At 41.1% G+C, this 21,111-nt stretch overlaps 1 protein-coding gene across 5 annotated transcripts in view; it reads right to left on the bottom strand.

Annotated features, from left to right (window-relative positions):
* Positions 1–21,111, bottom strand: part of Bbs9 (Bardet-Biedl syndrome 9) — a 322,522-nt gene that overhangs the window by 35,368 nt on the left and 266,043 nt on the right. For all 5 annotated transcript variants that reach the window (XM_013035169.1, XM_013035167.1, XM_013035170.1 and 2 more), the window contains one exon: positions 20,407–20,629. In XM_013035169.1, coding sequence (XP_012890623.1) covers positions 20,407–20,629 — 223 coding nt within the window. The remainder of the gene's footprint in view (positions 1–20,406; positions 20,630–21,111) is intronic.

Raw genomic sequence — 21,111 nt, 5'->3', positions numbered from 1 at the left:
CTGTGATTCTCATCACAGAACGAGCACACATAACATCTTCACCTTTTTCCAGAAGAAACTGATTGGTGCTTTATAGGAATAGCCAAGAATTCCTTTATGTAATCTTTATGGCAGTTTCAGAACATTTGACGCAAATGGATTAAATCATTTTCCATGATAACAATCACAATAACACAGAGTCGTGGTGGGCTGAGCACTCCCAAGGGCCAGGTGCTGTACTGTCTTCCTTAAATTAACTCAACCCATCCCCACAATGCTACCATAGTATTAGGTTAGAGACTAACGCTTAGAAGTCACATGGCAAGCTAAGTGGGAGGCTAGGATGCCAATCCAGGTCAGTCTGCCCCAACATTTGTGATCCTAAAATAAAACCTATCATCTTTAACTAATTATTTCTTGCTTGTGTTCTATGAAAACGCCTTCCAATGCCAAAAATCCAAGAAGAATCACAGGTGAGAGTTACAATATGGTGACAGAGGCCATGGGTGAATAGTGTGACAGTTGATCTACAGCAGACAGGTCTGTAACCCAAATGCAGACAAGCCAAGATCTTTCTCTTTCTCCCTCCCTTGTTCTTTCTCCAAACAGATAGCTTTTAAAAAAGATCGTCTCTCCCAATTGCCAGGAGCTCAGGCCTAGCTTCTCTGGAGACTGATATCAGAGGACGTAGGTGTGATGACAGCCAGGGCAGGAAAGTATACAATAAGGTACTTATCTACAATTAATTACCAAAAAGCTGGAAATAGAGCTGTGGCTCAACTGGTAGAATGCTAGCCTTAAGCACAAAGAGTTCAGAAACAGCATGCAGGCCCTGAGTTCAAGTCCTAGGCCTGGTGCATCCATGTGCGTGCGTATGCGTGTGACACACACACAGAAAAAAAATTATCTCTAAAGCAAGATTCAAAAGATGCTGAAATTGAATTCCAGGCAAGATGTTCAAACAATCTTTTAAATGAATAAAGCGTAAGTTCCAGTAAGCATAAGTATGTGGTCTTCTAAGCAGAACCATTCTGAGATGAGATATGAAGTTTAAGCTAGCTGTGATCCTGCATCAAGGCTGCAGAGGCCACAATGCACACGCACTCTCCTGTGCCTCCCGCAGCTTGGCCCCACAAATGAACCCAGCTAAGCCATCAGGCCATACCCCTACCGGACAGTCTCCTCAGCCAGTGCTCACAATGCACTTTGCCTCTGGCTATAACAGCCCATATCTGTGCATAACACAGAGATGCCCAGTTGAGAATCAATTTTACTAGAATAAAACATTGCTTTTACAGTGCTGGAACAGAGGCCCAAAACACACACCATTTCTCAGGCAGTAAAAGTATCGCACTGTCTGTTTTAAGAGAGAAAGTGAATATATTGTAGGTCATAAAAGATGTTATCAAGATTCAATCTCAAAATCATGCATCTTTATTTTAGATCTGAATCAGGTAAGAACAGAATGGTCACAATTCATGTTGACTTGCCCTCCTGCATTTGTGGAGATTGTAAATTCTTTTGTAATAGTCTTGTACTGATGGCCAAGAGGTGACAATGAGTAACAAGTACTAATCCCAACAATATATCCATTTCCAGATTGCAGATTCCAGGGGTCATAACCTGGCTTTAAAGTAGAAGTAAAATGGGTAGAGGTCTTAAAAGCTGAGAACGTAAATCTCTCCCTCTCCCCCTCTCTATATATACATACATATATATATATATATACATATATATATATATACTATATATATATATGTATATGTATAAACACACACACACACACACACACACACACACACACACTTTTTTTTTACTTCAGTACTATCCAAACTTGCCACTTGGGCCCTACAGACAATTCAACACATCTGGAGCACTGTGTGGACAGTGCTTTTATGTACATGGCTAGACTACAATAATAAGCACACATACTGGCATAATAATCATTGTACTCTTCTCTGCATCAATATGTCATCAAAATGGGCACTTCTTAGCTTTATAAAAATGTTAACAATGGTCTCCTTTCTCTTTCTATGGCTTCGATCATTACATCTTCAAGATGTGTAGGACCCAAGATTCACACAATAGGGGTGTATTTGACTTAGTGGAAGCCAATTAATTTAATTTGGAGCAAGACAGAATTGTATCTACAGATTTAAAACTAAAAGGTTAATATAAGATGATGCTAATTGAAATAAACCCCAAGATAGGGAAACAAAAGGTTTTATCTTTGTTGTTGTTTTTAACGTACTTATAATGTACTCTGTGATTTTTTTTCTTTTGTATCACTGTATTTGATTCTGGTGCCCTGCATCTTATATATACATTTTTCTAATTTAGGAAGGGGAAGGGAAATAACAAAAAGCTGAAATAAGGATACAGGATGACTCACTGTAACAATGAGATGTACAAGACACTATGTTAAAAACAAACTTTACAACTTTGGGGTGGGGGGGAGGGAGGAGTTGAGGAGGTGGGGAGGAAAGGAATGGTAGGGGAAAAACAAAGGAGGGGTAACAATGCTTGATAGGAAATGTACTCATTACCTTATGCATGTAACTGTAACCCCTCTGTACAAGTATCTTTACAATAAAAAAATATAAAAAAGAAGAAGAAAAACCTAAAAGGTCAAATGCTACCTTTTCTAGGAATCAGGAAAACAGAATATTTCACTCTATTGAGTATTTATTGTTAGTTTTGAATTATTCTAGGTAGTATGATAGTATCTAATCTATTAATAATGAGGACCAATCCTTTTTACATGGTTATAAGCTTTCATGGCAAAGAAAGGTCATAAATGAAAACTCTCTAGGGAATAGCAAAAAGAGGGAAAAAATAAAAGCAACAAAAGTGGGTCCATTTAGCACTAGGGGAAAAAAAAAACCTGTGAGGGGCAGGGGTGAGAGGGTGGGGTCTGGCATCCTCCATCACAGAGAGTTAATGGTGAAGCCAGGATGAAAAAGAGCATCCATTGTAACAGGTGGAGTTAAAGTTAAACATCAGGCCAGGTACTGGTGGCTCACACCTGTAATCCTAACTACTCAGGAGGCTAGATCTGAGGATCACGGTTCAAAGCCAGCCTGGGCAGGAAAGTCCGTGAGACTCTTTCTTATCTCCAATCAACCTCCAGAAAACTGAAAGTGGCACTATAGTTCAAGTGGTAGAGTGATGGCCTTGAGCACAAAGACAATGCCCAGGCCCTGAGTTCAAGCCCCACAAATGGAAAAACAAAAGGTAAACATCAGAGGAATCCTTCCAGTGGATGAGACTGGTGAGAAACAGAATCCAGGACTAAGAGGCAGAGGGAGCCTATCTCTGGAGAGTTAGAGTAAATATCTGTCTTGTCAGAAGCCTGATGTCAGGATGGAGACTTAGAGATGTGCCTTTTCATCCTAAATTCCCACTGTGTTATTTGAGACAGGGTTGGAGCCGTGCTGAAAGGCTATAAGCAAGCAGCACTGTCTTGACTTTGCTGAATAAAAGCATCAGAGCACTTGTGCCACAGCCTGCACCCAGGTGATGACCGCATCTCAAGAAGATCTCACAGAATTACAGCAAGTTTGGAGCATGTTCCTTCACTGCATAGGAGGACTGTAACTGGCTTCATTGGGCTGTGTATAATGTGATGAGAAGCTGGAGTATATCCTGTCATCTTGTTCCTACCAGGAATTAATTGCCTGCTATGATGCCTGGACTATCTGGAGAAGAGCCTGATGTTCTTTCTATATAATGTCAAGACCAGGAAGAGACAAACCACACCACATATATGGGGCCATCCACCACCAAGCACCTCCCATGGGAGGTTCCTCTACCTGGAGGCACCCAGAGCCAGAAGTCTATCTCTGTGACACCATGCTATCCTAGAGGCAAACAGAAGCAGAGAGGGGTTAGGGAGGGGCAGTAATAGCCTTAGACAATCAAGAGTCACAAAAGACTATGGGAAGCTGAAGTAGGTAAGATAGGAGGCCTCCGCAGAAGAGCAACACAACTGGGGACAAAGGAGACTGAGGACCAGGGAAGAGCATGGCTCATTCCTGAGGGCTGCAGGTGGGTAAGACTGATGGCAGCATATGTTGCTGGTGGCAAGTGAATTGAAGGGACTACAGACACAGACCATAACTGACCCAGAAGTCATGGTGGATCTCTGGAATTGATCAGAGGGCAATGGAAGACCTCCAGCTCTGGATGGGATTTGACCCCATGAGTCTTGGCAGGATGCATAAGGTAGGGAAACTCAGCTGGCAGCAGATCTGCCTGGATTTCTCCATACTTGGATGGTAGTTGGGTCAGGTGAGCATTGGGCTAATTACCAGCTTGTTAAATCTCATAGGCCCAAGCCTCAGTTCTATTTTTATTGGGCTAAGTTGCTGTTTAAAGCTGCAGCCAGGTGAGCCTCTGGCTCATCCCACCTCTGTGCCCAGTAACTAAATGATGAGATCACAATGACGTGGGCAACTCTTGGCATTTGTTTCTTAAAGAAGAAGGGGGAAAAATCTTATACCCTCATGGTCAGTTAATTCCATCCTTAAAGGACAGCTTATATTACTTGTGCCCTTCTGACACCAAGATTTTAAAAATAAAATGTCCAGAGTTACTGAGTTCTACTTTATCATCATCAAATTTCCTGTGGTTTCAGGGCGATTAGCACAGGGCTTTATCCATCAGTGTGCAATGTTTACTTGAGATCTGCCATAGACACAAAAACGTTGAGGGAATCAACTGCAAAGATTAGTGTGGCCACTGGGGGCAATTCTCTGGCTGACGATCATTTTCACCAAAGGCAGGGAGCAGCATTATGAATCATCTGTGACCACTTATGCTTAAGCTGAATACATTAAAACTTAATGGCTTCGACACAAGAAGCCAGTTGTAAGTCTACACACCAAGGCACTAATTGTACTTAGATGAAGTCAGTTAGGAATGCATGGTAGCTAGCTGTATTTTGCTGTAAAGTGAAAATTACAAACCTCTCATCAGGCGAGAGGTCTCTGTCTTCAAAATTCATTATTCATGAGTTCATGTTCTTTAAATTATTCATTTTCTCAAATGCTACTGCTATAGCCTTTAAACTTTTTAACTCCTCCACTTTCAAGTGATAAATGCCTGAGGACTTGCCTATAATAAAATGCTTTTCAACCCACCTCTCTTGCTCACAATTATTGTGGCTGCAGGACACAGAGAGGCTCTTCAAGGTTGACTGTCATCTTTTATTTGCTCTAAGAGATAATAACAGGTCTCTAAAAATGGCCTGTTTTAGGAATTTTCATTTCTAACCAGACCTAGAAATTGAAACAAAGCCTCCTCTGTGATCTGGCCTCTTCCCCAAGCACACGGGCAGCCTCCCCGCTTTCCTCTGAATCCCTGCCTATCCTAGTTCATTCCTCCACTTTGGTCCCTCAACATCCTGTGTGTTTTCATGCCTGGGCTGGACTTCTTCCCATCTTTCCAGCCCCAGTTCACATGCCACCCTTGTGTTCCCCTCACCCTTGTCCCACCCTTCCCTATCTACTTTCTTTGCTGTTGGTGTAGCCCCCCATCCTTACTAGGATGATGCTGTATTACAGCAGGGCTTTGCGGTATCTCTTCACTATTGCACACCCAGGCTCTAGTATAGGAATGAGTACATAGTAGACTCTTACTAAAAGTTTAGAGAATAATTAATGTTTAATTCCAATAGATAAGATTAAAATGTATTTTATTCCCAAGTCACCTCTTCAGTTGCCCAAGTTCAGTTTGTCCCCAGCTTGCTTCAGTTCTTTCTATAAACTGACTTCATTTGCCATCTACCTGACCACCTAACAGAGCCACAGGCCATAACCTATAACCTGGAATGCTGGGGGCTGAGGGTTGTATCACAGACTCACTGGTATAAAGATCCTGAGGTCCTAACAGTTAGAGGTAAAGAAAAAACTGAGGCTCAGAGAGGTTGCATGTAAGTCCACCTGCCTCTCCTTCAGCATCACCCTGAAATCCATAAAAGATGCCCAAGCTAGCTGTAGGATTGCAGGATAAAAAAGTGCCTGGAGCACTGCCAACTAGATAATCCCCTAAATAAACTAGATAAACCCCTAGAAAGATCACGGACCTGTGTGGCCTATTTTCAGGATGCCCGCCACTCTATGTCCTCATGGTCCCCCATCAATCACTGCCTTCTTCCTTTGAGCTTCCTCTGACAACAAGTCACTAACCAGACCATTTCATCCAAAGGATGGAGTCTAACTGCAAAAGGAATGGAGCTAAATGGGTCAAGTTAACAAAGGAGAGGCCTGTGAGTTACTGAAATATATTTTCACAATAAAAATCCAAGTCTGACTGGTACCTCTGAGCATTTTACTTTCTCAAATTAAGTGATGGTTCTGGCTAGCACACAATGTATTACTACAATAAGGAAACCTTAGATTCAGATACTAAATATGAATTAATGATGATGGCCTTTTAAGTAATTCAAAAAGCTCCTCAAATGGAAACTGAGCATGTAATTACTAGACGTTCTTGGCAAATGCAAATGAAAAACAACAAAAGATCTTCAGATAAGCATTCCAATTAAGCACCTTGGGATTACTGAGAGATGAATTTACAGGTATTCAGACAGAGTTATCACAGTGTTTTTTGCAGTACTAGTAAGTTCTTCATAACATTTCTTTGAAATATTATTATTGGCATTTAGAGGAGTTGTGAAGCCAGGGAGAGAAAAGGTAACTGGTCTTATTATAAAATTCATGCCTAAGATGACAAGGGCTCAGAAAAACAGGCTTAAGTAAATACTTGCTGAATAACTGATGAGCCAAACAAAGATGAGAGAAACAAAGAGCTTAAATTTCAATCCTCAGTCCCTCCTACTGCCCTCAGGCCTTCTTGCAGACTGGCCTATACTACTCACAACTTATTAAAACATGAATTTGGAACACCTCCTGAAGTCACTCAAACTGCCCTTTTGTGCCCTAGGTGGCTAACGTGGCAATGTAGTTTACAGAGGACACATTATGTAAGACCTTACAACAGCACTGTGATGTTCTCAGATGCCCACCAAGGACTCTAGCAAACTGACTCCTCCAAAGTCATTTTCCTGGCACCTACAGATGGATACAGTGCCAGGTCTTCAGATGTGAACAGCTCATATGTCATCCTATTATGCCACCTGGCCTCAGACCAGTACACCTTTAAAATAGATTTATTTAGGCTATAAACTTACAGGACAGTGTCTCTGTCTTCAAATGTATTACATTTAAACAGCTGGGAAAACAAAATCCTGACTTTCCGATGCTGAAACCTCTAAGGCCAATTTGACAAACAGTCTAAAGAGGGCTATGGCCATCAAATTCAATTAAAGACACAAACTTAAATGATGTTTTATACTGCACTAAGGAGAATTTGGGCTGGGCTAACTCTCTAGAGTTCATCATCCTTGTGCTGCCATTGAGGTCCAGTTAAATCCTACTTAACTCAATCAGGAGTGGAGATTTTATGACTTTAATCAGAAGAGTTCTAGGTTAAGAATATGTGTCGTCTAATGGAACACTGGAGTATATTAATTCACTATCTAATTGTACACTTGCTCATTCTTGTTACCCTGATATTTGTTCAGTAATGAATTTTTGAAAACTATGAATTAACCTATAATTAGGCTGTTCTCAAGGAAGCCACTTAGTGACACTGGAAATCCAAATATGTGCTAGTACAAACCAGTGTGCACTGCCAGATAATGATCAGTTACACAAACAAAATAATAATCATTTTGTGCCCACATGGTTTTTATGTCTTCACTTTGAGCCCATGGCAATTAGAGAAACAGACGGTGTCATGCCAAGTGTCAAAGGGAAACGGTGACAGTATTATGTTGAAGCCCATGAAATTGCTAGCTAACATTATTTGACGATACAAAATAATATGAAAAGGGTTTGCGGTATAATGACGCAATTATCACTGCAAATAGGTTTTCTAACTTTTTCTTAGGAAAACTTCTCAAGATTTGCTTTGACTTCTTTTCTGAAATCCAACACATACTGTTCAAAGTAGAAAACTTGAAAAACTATAGCAATAAACTAGAGATTATATACCCAAGGCAGGCACTGATGCCTGTAATCCTAGCTACTTGAGAAGCTGAGTTGGAGGTTTGAACCTAGCCCAAGCAGCAAAGTCCAATTAACCAACAAAAAGCCAGAAAAATGGAGCTTTGGTTCAAGTGCCAGCCTTAAGTGAAAAAACAAAGGGACAGCGCCCACACCTAAGTTCATGCCCTAGTAGTGGTACCAAAATACACACACACACACACACACACACACACACACACACACACCCCTCCAAACTAGTCATATAAGGAAACTGTCTCAAATAACAAAATGACACCCTCTTATTCACTATACTTAGTGAAAAAAGTTTTGGTCCTAAGAAAGGTGCAGGCACAAATAGTTTATACCTGCATCCTTACTCCTTGCCTAGATTTATTTTTCTGCTGCTTCTCTGTGGCTTGAGGCTCCCTCTGTGAGGTAGGGGTGTTTGTGGGGCTGACCAGCAAAACCTTGTGCCTACAATAGGGCCCAGGATGCAGTAAATACTCAACAAATTTCTCCTTGGGGCTCAGTCTTGGTTTAGTGAATGATATATTTTCAATGGGAATAAAGCATAAATGATAAAAATTATAGCATTTTCAGAGTCAACACATTGCATTTAAAAGATCATCACAGGCTGGTTATTTTATCTCATATTAAAAAGAAAGATTTATCTCTTGACAAAAAGCAGGTTACATCAGGTAATTTATTTGCATAAGTACACAGTCATGCATACTGGAATAAATGATCTGTTTATCAGATGTACTATCCTAAACTTTGTGCTTTTAACTGAAACCTGGCTAAACTTCTGTACCTGAGCCCTCACTACCTGCCACGGCCTTTGCCAAAACCAGAAGCCTGCAACCTCTCACTATGCACCTGAAAGGACAGTGAAGGTGCTTCTTATTTACAGTTGTACTTACTTTCAGGATTATTTTTAACATGAGCCAAAAACAGCTGCATGCTACCAACACATAAGCATTTGTGCTAACTAAAAGACACCTACCAGCATTAGTAAAAATCATGGCTTCTGAGAGCTAGCAAGTAACAGTGCTGTCCTCTGAATGGCTCAGAAAGCATACTTGAAAGGGATACCAAAATTCTGGCGGACCACAAAAATATTTTTAAATAAAAATATTTCAAAACAGAAACCTAAAAATTATATACTTGAGACAGATCGTACAAAGAATCCCAACAAAGGATGCCTGCTTCTTAGGACAGGTTAGGGCTATGTACTGGGAGTCAAAACGGAGAACTGTGCTTTATTGGGATTTATTGTTTCAAAAGCACTGGGGTTTGAACTTGGATCCTCACAGTTGCTAGGCAGGTGTCCATACCTCTAGCCATACCTCCTGCCCTTTCCAATTTAATCTCTGTTATCTACACACACATAAATCATAACAGTTTGACTATTCCAACAATTTATTGAAATAAATACTCTAGGAGGTTTCTAAAGTTTATTACAAAAACATGTTTTAGAAGGTTGGAAGTATGGTACTGGCTTCATTTGACATGACAGTTCTGGTTCTGAAAGATTGTTACTTTTCCTGTCATGCTGAGTTGAGCAGCTCTGCAATAGAAGTTGGTATTTGGGGCCAATTGTGTCATCCAAGATTACAGTGACTAAGCTCTGGGAATGGGTCTTATGTGTGAGTGTGAGTGTGTGTATGTGTGTGTGTGTGTGTGTGTTTGTGTGTGTCCCATATACATTATGCCCTGTACATAACTCTCATTATTCATGTATGTTCATAGATTTAAAATATTTAAGCAAAATAATGTAAAATGAAATAAGTCTTAGTAATTGTTGTACATAAGTATCTGTTTGAAGAACTGTTTTTAAGTAACTAAAATACTTTATCCAGCTACCCTAAAAGTCTAAAAGAAAATAAAAAACAAATATAACTTTAATAATATTGATGAATTTATAATGAAAGTAGAGAAACACATTCACCTTATTATTGAAAATCAAACTCCACAAAGAAATGGTAGACAGTAGGCAGTGGGGGAGATGCTGAAGAGAATAGGAAGTGTATTTATTCTAAGTCTGAGATGAACCACCACACCTGACTGTTGAAGGTAAAGCCACTGAAGTACCAGAAGTTGGGATAAGGGCTGAGGAGAAGAAAAACTCCAACATACACACACACACACACACACACACACACACACACACACCAGTTACATGAGTGTGGTCAGTCAGTAGAAATTCCATTATAATTTTTTGTTGCCAGACATTGTTGAAATAAATATCAAATTTTTCATCCTTATATGTGGTAAGAAGGCAATCCCAGAAGTAAACAAAATTTGTGAGGAAAGTTGTTTCTGATATCACAAAAAGCCTTAGAAATAGGTATCTTCCTATGGACAACTCCAGTGAGACTAGTACTCAGTACCTCAGGGCCACACAATAGAAGGATACCAGGGTTTTCACTGTAATATCTCATATAAGAGAGAAAGAAGAAGACACAGCAGTGACACCTAGGTAAGATGTATCCCCTGCGACCTGAGGGGTCATGTGAGTCCGTGAAGAAATAGGAACAGTGCTGTCCTTTAAAAATGAGCTATTTCCCCCCCAGCTTTCAGGCAGGGTTTTTCCCAAATTAATCTTTAGACTGTTGAGTACTCACATTAGTATAAACATGTGCAGGGAAGGAAATTCCTCAAACTCCCCTGGTATTCTATTCCTGTATTAACAACCCTACTTCCAAGAAGCCGGTCTTTGGACATTGCAGTGTAATGATTGCCAGCATGTCCATCAACAAGCATTTGCTCAACACAGGGAGGACGTTATCCTGTGAGGTCTTTGATGGCAGACCTTCCCCTGTGTTCCTCTAATTGCTTCTCCTGTCAAATCCAACTCTAATCCCAGACTCAAATGTCCTTCTGCTAATCCTTACCCCCACCCAAGCACTCCACCACAAGGGGTAAGAATGTACACCCCCATCCATGACTGTAAGCCTCCTTTCCTTATTCAATATAGCTCAATTTGATCTGCAAAACAAGGGGGTATTATCTTATCTTCTCAAGTGAAAAAATTAAGACTCCAAAGGAATAAATAGCCTAACATTTGTCCTTTCTTATTTCAAGTCAATGTTTGTATACCACCTCTCCATTTATGCCTTCTTGCTCTTGCACGATTAATATAAAACTTTTCTTCTCTAAGGCCCATGGCTGAGCCTCGCTACCCTTTCCTCTTCTCCTTGTCACCATATACTCCCCCCACATATATATTAAGTTCTCACTTTTTCTCTTTTAAAATGCCTACCTACATTCTAGATTATTCCTTGTGCCTTCCCAAAGCTTCTCATTTAACATAAACATTAGATTTTAGCACTCTCAACTTGCTATGTCACCTGACTTCCAAACATCTCAAATACCCCTTCTAAAGGAAAAAAGACCAACCCTGGAGATTAGCTTCTAATAGTCATGTGCCCAGGGGAGTAGAGAGCATAGAGGAAAGAGGAAAGAGAACAGCGGTGCAAAGAGCTCCAGGGAGCACTTAATGGAACATTATTTCAGCCATACCTTCAGAAATGATAGTAATTTTGATAGCAGAACAACACTGTCTATCTAGGGCAAAAGAACCCTCCAAAAGCACAGAAATTTAGACTGAGGCATGGCTCGAGTGATTGAGAACCTGCCTAGAAAGTAGAAAATATGGTTAGAAAGATAATGTGGTCCTAATTAGTCCAGAATATTGCATTTCAGGTTGAGAACTTTCAATTTAATATGGTAGATAACAGAACTGTAAAACCTTTTAAATCAGGTAAAGTTACATAATCAGATTCATAGTTTTTCAAAGAAACTAGTGGAAAAGCATAAATTCATCATGCTATATACAAAGTACAAGATTATTTGACAAATAGTTATATATCATACTAACACCAAAAGCCTTTATTATTTTCACAAAAGGAGACTAGGGTAAGTATATAGGTAAGCAAATAATGTACACCTATTTAACAATGGAATAATGAAAGTTTTAAAAGTAGCCTATAAAGTAATAGGCATAAATCAAATACAGTGGTGCACACTGTAGTCACAGCCATCAGGAGGCTTGAGGCAGGAAGACTGATGAGGCCAGCCTGGAAAACCTAGCAAGATCCTATCACTAAAAAGAAAAAGAAAAGTAGGAGCAGCAGTATGATCTAATTTTTAGATAAGTATCCATATGCAAAGAAAAAAGTATGAATATATATATGTATATATATATACTTCCATACATATATACCTACACACACACACACACACACACATATATATTTACTTCAGGGAGGTGATTTAAAATTCTTTTGCTCACCTGGACAAGGGTGTTCCCCTAGCTGAACATAGTGTGATGTCATCCTCCTGACCTAGACATAGAACAATGTCATTTACCGAGCTGGGAACCTAGGAGGAGCCAAGTTCCAGTCAGGCATGTGGACCCACAGCAGCCTGTGGGGTGTGAGAAGACAAAGAGAAACCAGCAGACGGTCCTAACCTGGAAGCACCAGGACTTCAGAAGGTAGCCAGATAAGACCCTCTGGAAGCATGGAGAACACCAATAGTAAAGACACAGAGAAAAAAAACAGAGAGAAAAAAACAGAAGCTACAAAATCTAGAAAGATAGATATGGGGGGCTGGGAATATGGCTCAGTAGTAGAGCGTTTGCCTTGCACGCATAAGGCCCTGGGTTCAATTCTTCAGCACCACATAAGCAAAAAGAAAAAAGCCGGAAGTAGGGCTGTGGCTCAAGTGGTACAGCGCTAGCCTTGAGCTGAAGAGCTGAGGGACAGCGCCCATGCCCAGAGTTCAGGCCCCATGACCGGACCCTCCCCCAAAAAAGAAAGATAGGTATGGAGGGTACAAATAATTTCTGGTATTAAAGAATACAGCTGAGTGCTGGTAGCTCACGCCTGTAATCCTAGCTACTCAGGAGGCTGAGATCTGAGGATCACGGTTCAAAACCAGCCCAGGCAGACTCATCTCCAATTAACCTCTAGAAAACTGGAAGTGTTGCTGTGGCTCAAGCAGTAGAATGCTTGCCTTGAGCTGAAGAGTACAGTGACAGAGCCCAAGTCCAGAGTTCAAGCCCCATGACCATAAATAAACAAATAAACAAACAAATAAATAAAATAAAGACTACAAGGACTAAGAATAGTTTACAAAAGCAATGGTCTCATAAAATGCCCCAAAGTAGTAATGTCTCATTCTAAAAAAGTCAGAAAAGGCAGGAAACAAAAGCCTGAACTTAGTCATCTATTTCCTGAAAGCAAGGATGTAAAGCAAGGTGTCCATTAGAGCATCTATGTTGGGGCAGTAGTTACAGCTAAGCTCTGGATTTCCTGTCTTCCTCTTTCATATTTTATGTACATTTTCTTCAAATAATCTATATCACTTTTGTAAGAATGCTTGGATGATAGAAAATACCAAGAAAGCAGTTTTATATGAAATGGTGATAAAAGACAAGAAGGGCTGTTTTTCAGAGATAAAGAAAAATTGTTTTTCTCAAAGGAAGTAAATCATTGAAGGACTGTGGGCAAGTGTCTGTGGTTTATTTGTATCTCAGTTGTGATGAACCGAAGGCTCACAATGGGTCCCAGTCAGGCCTACAGGGTGTGTGCAAAAGGGTTCACCAGACCAAGGAAAGATATTACTCAAAGATGGGCAAATTGTGTAACTTGCCTATGCTCAGTGAGTAGCTGCAGAGAAAAGGAGGATGCTGAATTTATAACCAGCTAAGACATTTCTGCAAGGTGGCCCTGTGCAGGCCTGTCCTGCTTCGGTATGAATATTTTTTCCTTTATTTCTTGTGTGCTATTGTGATTTCTTTCTTCTTTGTTTCTATTTTGTCTTTTTTTTTAATTTCAGTCTTTTGCTCTGAAATGGGCTTATGGCATATTGTATGAGCCTAGAATCTATTTCTTTTCTCCAAATGATTGGCCAGTTCCCAGCAGCATTTTTAAACTAATTCATCTTGTCCTCTTTCTGTTGCTTTGAAATGCCATACTAGCAATTGTGGTCAGAGTTAGTGTTCTCACATTCTCAATTCTTACATTTATAATTAGGGAAAGGAAGCAGATCCTCCTAATTAAGGAGATTCTGCTTACGCTATAATCATAGAAGCAAAAGCATAACACAAAACTATGTACTTAAAGACTAACTGATGACTTATAAAATTAGTCTCTACTCCACTGTCCTTCTGCATTTAACACTAGATCAATCTCTACTTGCTATTGACATTTTATTGATTCATCTCTCACTGACTATTAGAAGTTGTAGCAAATACAATGTTAAGTTATCTGTTGAGCAAAATTATGAAATAGCCAAGTTTTTAAAACTTAATGTAAAGCATTATTGGAAATTTTGTGACATAGAAAGCAATGACCAGTGAATTTGTGGCAGACAGTCTTGTTAACAGTAAAGATAAGAAAACTGGTAAGAATGAGGAGAAGGTAGATGTTTTTGTTTTTTTTTCTTTTTTGGGGGGGTCTGGTCATGGGGCCTGAACTCTGGGCCTGGGCGCTGTCCCTCAGCTCTTCAGCTCAAGGCTAACGCTCTACCACTTGAGCCACAGCGCCACTTCCGGCTTTCTTCTTTTTTCTTAAGTGGTGCTGAGGAATCGAACCCAGGGCCTCAGGCATGCAAGGCAAGCACCTTACCACTGAGCCACCCTCCCAGCCCCCAAGGTAGATGTTTTTTAAGCAAATTATTTACATTCTGAGGAAAAAAAACAATGATTCACCTTAGGGAAGTATTTGGGAGGTCAGATCTGAGTGCGGACTTCTATGTCCACCCCCCCAAAAAAAAAAACCCAGAAATCTCACTCAATTTTCCCACTGTGGCCCCCAAAATTAATCCATTATTACAGGCATAACCTAAACTTGGATAACTATAAAATAAACTTATAATTTTATTTCTCAAACAAACCTTTGATCTCCTAGTCGCTACTGTGAAATATGGCCTCAAATCCTGAGAGTTGCTACTTTTTCTATTAAGAGTTAGCCTCAAATCCTCCATATTGTAATCAAGTCTGAACTTTCCAATTTGGTGGAATCTTTTCTGATCATTTTGACATTGTCATTCACATCTACTTAATAATAATGTTCTGAAAAGAAAATTCTATACTCTACAAATCTCCTGTCTAATCATGTGTCTTCTAGCTGAACTCTAGAAGCCTTTGATCAGATTTTTCCTCACACCTCTACAGTAAGTTTTAGATTGGTATTTCTTATTACAATGAATATAAGCTAGGCTTCAGTAAGAATTTGCTAGGTGTCAGGTACTTGTTAAGTATTTTCCATGTATTCCTATGTTTAATTTGGCCAACCTATAATGAAGTACCATTATTATTCCTATTTATATTGGGAAAACAAGTAGACAGGTTAAGAAAGTGTTCCTTATCACAGAGCTGGTAATGGGCCAAGCTAGTTTTGGAACATGTGTACTTCTGAAGTTAAAGTCCACTTCACAATAGTATTTTCCCATTAAGGAGTCTACTGCATTCCTTCCTTCTTTCCTGCCTTCCCTCCCTCCTTTCTTTCTTTTAAAATGTACAGACAAAATGTTTTGTATTCTATAGAAAAACAGGTTGAGAAGCTACTTAGTAATTTTCCTATGTGGAATTCTATGAAATTTCTCTTAATGGAAGACTTCAAACTTAAAAAATTCAGTGTCAGATCAAGAGTTGAACCATATTGACAGAATGAAAATAAACACAGCCGGGCGCCAGTGGCTCACGCCTGTAATCCTACCTACTCAGGAGGCCGAGATCTGAGGATTTTGGTTCAAAGCCAGCCCGGGCAGGAAAGTCCATGAGACTCTTATCTCCAATAAACCACCAGAAAACTGGAAGTGGTACTGTCTCAAGTGGTAGAGAGCTCGCCTTGAGCTGAAGAACTGAAGGATAGCGCCCAAGCCCTGAGTTCAAGCCCCATGACCGGCAAAAATAAAATAAAATAATAAAAAAAGAAAGAAAATAAACACCAATATTTGATCCAGAATCTTAGTGATACTCTAGAGAATTCAGTTGAAATTCTAAGAAATGGATCATTTGGAAGTAGTCGCAAAACATCGTCAAGTCCTTAAGTCAGAAAGACCATTACCTCAAGTTCAAAATACTAAAAAGTAGAAATCATATGTATCTCCCAAGAGCACAGACCAGATCTCAGTCAAGTTTGTACTCTGAATTCAGACTCATGTTCTGCCAGATCCTCAGGCAGGCTTGTGCTGACTCCAGATGTATACTCTATTTCCATCCATTTGGTATAATAAAGTTGCACAAAATATTAATTCCTAGGTAGTCCATGCCACATGTCAAAAACTAAATTTTTTGATCCATAGCCATGAAAAGTCTTATTTTACTTATCAAACTTTGTTTTCTCTACTATCTCTAGCTTCATTTTGGCCCCCTGCCAAATCTGACAGTGCCAAAGAAAACACAGCTGACTCTATGGCCCATGGTGACTTCTGACTCATGGGATCCCATGAAGGAAATATCCTCTGGTGGCACCTGGTCAAGCCTAGACTTTCTTTAAGCCCTTTCTCTAGGCCTGGCTGGCTATGGGCCCATGCCGTTTTGTTCTCTAAGCTTCCATCTGAAGAGCCATCACTCAAATATATCAATTCATCATTTATATATGAAATGATGTTTAACAAGTACTATCAAGAGGTGATAAAAGCTCCCATGTGTTGATGAGATGGAATTAGTCTCCCAATACCAGGAATTAGACACACCCATGATATGTGAGCACATACACACTTGAGAGACTCAAAACTTTGTTGTAATTAGAGCTGTTAGAACATTGTCCTAGCCACCCAAGTCACAAGAAACTTTGAGCAAATTAAGGCAGTCTCCTGGCCCCAGGGGACAAGGGATGTGATCCACACAAAGGAGACCAGCTAGATCACTAACTGATTCACATTGGATGTTTTAGGAAACTACTCAGATGTCCTCTTGACTCTCTTAGAATGCAGTGATCTAAAGTTGGCAAAAAGATATTAATGAGGGAGAGTTCCCTGCAAGCCATGAGCTTATGGCAGAAAGATGTGAATACTAGCGCTACAGATAAGAACATTAAGTTTGGTAGTTCTGCAGTAAAAAGAACTCACCCAGGAAAGGTTAAGTGAGAACCTGACAGAATTGACCAGGGCTAGCAGGAGAAATGTGAGGTGAAGGCTACAGGTAATTTGAAGTGGGAAGACTCTCAAACTCTGGCCCCCTGGGAGGATGCTGTCATCATGGCCTTCACAGAGCAGAGAAAGGGCACATCCAAGGTGCTGGGCTCATAAAGTCATGGCGCTGGAAAAGACTAAGGGTGTTTTATTCGGAGATGTTTATCCATCTGCAATTTAATAGGGAACATGGTGAAATTACACACACACACTCCTGACTTTTAATACTAAGCACTCAATCACTTCACTTTCTCAGTCCTTCCTTCCCTGCTCAGCGGCTAACTGAGGGAGGTGACCCAGGTCATTCCAGAGTTCTGAGCCAGGTCTTAAAGGAAGATCATGTCCATGAAAAATGTCTGTAAGACTATCTGCTCAGCCACACACTCCTTCCTAATATGCCACTGTACCTCCAATGCTCTGACACAATGATTACAACTTTACACTAGCATTGTGAACTACACTGTAGTGTAGTATCTGGGAGTAGAAATAACTCATGGTATTTAGTATTATCTCTGTAATATCACCACGTCATCTGTGGAAAAATAAAGAATGAGCACAATTCAAATAGGTCAGCAATCTTCAATATAGTTTCACTGAAAAGAAACCAGTCTCTGTAGAGCTACTGGCCTTTTCCTCCCATGTTGCTAGGCCAATTAAAGAGCAAAGAGCTAGATGGAGAACTGCTCACCTGGGAGGAGGCATGTGTGCTCAGGGACTGTGTGGTCTAGCAGGAAGCACAGCAGGCTAGGAGATTTGGATGAGAGGCCTAACCTTTCCAGGAACCATGTAACTCTTGGGCAAGATATTTTGCTTTTGCTGCCCATTTTCTGTTTGTAAAACAGCATAATTCTACATGTTCTTTTCTACCCAAAAATGTGCTAGGAACAGGGATAAAGTGTGTGAAAATTCTGAGTTTTTTGAGAAACAGTATTAAAAGCACTGAGTGAGCATGGTAGGACAAAAGGCCCTGATATGACTAGATGAAGGAAGGCATCGGGGAGGGTCACCAAGCAAACGGGACAACTGTCACAGTGAGATACAAACACACAGCCCCAATGTCCCTTGAGAAGACCACCCCAACAGACAGGCATGAGAGACACATACCAGTCTCACCGGCACCCAGGATCTGACAGATACACTGCCATCTTTCCCCTTTTCTCCCTTTCTTCCTTCTTTTCTTTCCCTTTTCTCAGCCCTTTCCTGTCACAAACATTCTGCATGAAAGGCTCCCATATCCTGAGTCCTAGATATAAACAGCACCCCCAAGTTACTCATGGTGTGGCTGAGGGAATACCCTAGCCTCAAGTTGCTCAGTGTGGCTGAGGGAGCACCTTAGCATCAGCTCACAGTATGGCCACAGCCTTTGAATGGCTGCTCCCAAGGGGCAGAGAAAAGCCATAGCTGCCATGGCTGAACTGACAGGGTCCTGGCTCATCAGCTAGCCCAATCCTCTTGTGATTTTCTCATTTGCCCATCTGTCCTTTCTCCCTTACCTTCCTTTGTTGTATCAATTACAGTGATAACTAACTGTTCATTTGCTGTACTGTTAAGCCTTGGTACTTAGTTCCTAGGAAAATATTCCTATAATAGGGAGCAAGAGACAGATGAGAACCAGTTAGAAGGATGCACCCAGGCAAGATGAAGAGGGGGGCTACATAAAATCAAATGGCATCAGAACTCTCTGTGGAAATTCTACAAGACTGAATAGGCAACGTTCTTTGCAGCCAGGTGCCAGAGGCTAACGCTTATAATCCTAGCTACTCAAGAGGCTGAGATCTGAGGATCACGGTTTAAAGCCAGCCCATGAGACTCTCATTTCCAATGAACCACCAAAAAGCTGAAAGTGGAGCTGTGGCTCAAGTAGTAGAGCACCAGCTTTAAGCACAAAAGCTCAAGGATAGCATTCAGCTTTGAATTCAAGCCCAGGACTGGCATAAACAAAAAAAGAAAGAAAAAATAGAGATATGTTCTTTTGGAGTAAAAGTTTGGTGTATAGTTAAGGCAAACATATTTTAAACCCAGCAGCTATTTCCTCACTCCTGATTTTAGAGGTTGAGTTATGCATACATCTGTAACAATGGTACCAACAGTAGCTTGAATTTTTCCACTGGGTCTCTATTCCAAGTGTTGTGCTAGGTGCTTTACAAACCTCTAAAGCTCTGGCAACAAAGCCAGCATTATTACCCCCCTCTCCTCCCTCCCCCCATCCCCCCCCTACCTCTTTTAGAGGAAGAAGCCAGACTGGAAAGTTAGGTAACACACCAGGGGCCATCTAAGTAGTACAGGATGAAGGTTGCATCCAACACTGCTGTCTGCCTCTGGAGTCTGTGCTTATTAAATTATACTATTCTGTCTCTATGTTTATCTTTGTAAGATTTTGCTTGCATTCCTTTTGCTTCTAGGAATGCTGATTGAGAGGAAAAGAAGGCAACAGCAAGAGAATTAGCATGGGGAAGAGATGGGCAAAGGCATGCAGAAAGGAAGAAGAAAGAAATGCATTACTTCCCAAACTAAGAGGAATAGCTGCCACAGCTGCCATGTTCAGTGAACTCATTTGTGTCATACTCCACGTTGCCACAGAGAGGCTGGGAAGAGGGAAGTGGAAGTTGGGAGCTTCTAAGGGAGCGCAGTGCAATGCAGTGGAGTGCCTGGACCTCCGACTGTGAGAAGGCAGACCTGGAGGCCTGTGACCCTCCACTGACTCCTGTGGGGGCCATGCTGGAACTCATCCTCCGTGGTGGTCCACAGGTGCCTTAGCCCTGAAGCCTGCTCACATGTTTTGATCCCAAGTCTTTCCCTTATTCCAGTGTCCACAGTCCAAGCAAACAGCAGGAGGACCTGACCCATCTGGATCATATTAGCTCCTTGTATCATGCTATTTACATTCATGAGGCATGGTATCGCGAGATCACATTCTGTAAAACTTTTCCTTAAAAAACAGTTTTATTCTCTAATCCTCTTTTTATTGGTTAGAAGCAAAACAAAATGGGTCATATATATATGAAAGCACAGAGAAGAAAGACAAACCATCCTAGAAATGACTGACCAACAGACACCCGAGAACATTTATCCAAGTGGTTTCCCCAGGATATCGAGGGGAAACGTGCAAACAATTTTCTTGGCTATCATCACTTTAATATGAAACTTAAACCCCAGTGCAACCACAGGCACATTCCTTTCCTCCAAGGGCAGCAGAACTGTGCTTCGGAGGTGTGGGCAGAGCTCTTACCTGGCATGACCATGGTCTGTGGGGCTGCTGCATCAGTGCTCAAGCAGAGACGGCCACCTTTGGCTAATCTATCACATAGCAAGGTGATGCGTTTCTTCAGTCGGCTGGTATCTTTTGGCATGCTCAATTGGCTGCTGAGGTTCAAAGCCTGCTCCTTGGAGCTCTTTGACAGGCAGGTCTTCAGTAGGTGTGCAATAGCAGCATCCACGGTTTCTTCCCAGCCCTGCATGCAAAAGCCAATTTGGAATTTATGCAGATGACAGCAAGCAAACGGGGCACTTTACTGTCGAGCAGGTGAGGCAGCTGGCTGGGTGTTTACTCTGAAGAGCCTGGTTTTGAATTCTAGCTCGATGTCAATTGTTTGGCCTTGACCAAACTACTCACTTCTTATAATCTGCTCCTCTGATAGTTAGGATGAATGAATAAGATGATATATGAGAAGCGATTACCTGGTACCAACTACACACCAACCAATAAAAGGAAAGTTAGCCTTTGGGGCAGGAGTGTGGGTGAAGGAGTGAAGTTTGTTGTGCTTGTGGAGCCAGCCCCAACAGAGAGGAAGTCAGGCAGGGGAGACGAAACCTCTGGATGCTCAGGAGACACTGCACTCCAGAGAAGACTGTGATAGCCCCACTGCTAGAACCATAGCTGCAGAGCCACAGGCAAGAAGCAAAGGAGAGTCAGGAGAGTCAGGAGGGATTCTGT

Source organism: Dipodomys ordii, unplaced genomic scaffold (assembly GCF_000151885.1).
Source record: "Dipodomys ordii isolate 6190 unplaced genomic scaffold, Dord_2.0 Scaffold205, whole genome shotgun sequence".
Classification (NCBI taxonomy): Eukaryota; Metazoa; Chordata; class Mammalia; order Rodentia; family Heteromyidae; genus Dipodomys; species Dipodomys ordii.
The sequence above is the reverse complement of the archived record's forward strand: the minus strand, read 5'-3'. Positions and strand labels throughout refer to the sequence as shown.